Raw genomic sequence first — 646 nt, 5'->3', positions numbered from 1 at the left:
GGTACGTGAATCCCTTCCCCCCTCTCTCTGCCCAGCGCCTCGCGAACTGCATGAGGGGACACACCACGTTGTGGTCCCCCACGATGTCGTCCAGCGCCTCCCTGTTCTTCACCGGGTTGTCCTGGTCCATCCAGTCCATGTATTGCAGCACCACGGCCTCGGCCACCAGCTCGTTGCCTTGGAGCACCCCCAAACGCACCCCCCCGAGGAAGTCTTCGTGGCTGATCAGGCTCTGATTGTCCTTCCCGAAGCCGGGAACGCCGTAGACCAAGAAGTAGGTGCCTTCCTCCCGCAGGCAGGGCCCCGAGCAGCACCTCGGCCTCGGGCCGCCCCTCGGCGCCCAGGAGGGCATCGGGGGTATCCATAAGGAAGTCCCCGTCCACCACGGGCACGAAGTTGAAGTGGAACATGCTTTGCTGCGGCAGCGCCGCCGCCTCCTGCTCCACCAGCACCTGTGGCGGCTTCTCCCGGAGACATTCCAGCAGCTCCGTGTCATTCCCGCCGCATCCCAGCGCCGCTCCCAACGCGACCGCTCGGAGCCGCCCCTCGTCGGGGCCGATCGTAGCCCAGGGCCCGTTGGGGGAACCGTTCTGGAGCACAGCGCGGCGGAACAGGGTCCTGCTGCCCGCAGACAGCAAGTGGAGTC

The 646-nt window shown here is 66.7% G+C and overlaps 1 protein-coding gene across 1 annotated transcript in view; it reads right to left on the bottom strand.

Moving 5' to 3' along the window:
- LOC104411260 (acetylcholinesterase-like) overlaps nucleotides 1–638 on the bottom strand; it is a gene marked incomplete at its 5' end in the record, with an annotated part of 808 nt that extends 170 nt beyond the window's left edge. Inside the window, 2 exon segments of the mRNA XM_010021642.1 lie at nucleotides 1–298; nucleotides 300–638. The exon segment at nucleotides 1–298 is cut by the window's left edge and continues 170 nt beyond it. Coding sequence (XP_010019944.1) covers nucleotides 1–298; nucleotides 300–638 — 637 coding nt within the window.
- Nucleotides 639–646: the final 8 nt, after the last annotated feature.

Source organism: Nestor notabilis, unplaced genomic scaffold (genome assembly GCF_000696875.1).
Source record: "Nestor notabilis isolate BGI_N333 unplaced genomic scaffold, ASM69687v1 scaffold33499, whole genome shotgun sequence".
NCBI classification, from domain to species: domain Eukaryota; kingdom Metazoa; phylum Chordata; class Aves; order Psittaciformes; family Psittacidae; genus Nestor; species Nestor notabilis.
Note: the sequence above shows the minus strand (reverse complement) of the source record. Positions and strands in the feature narration are given on the sequence as shown.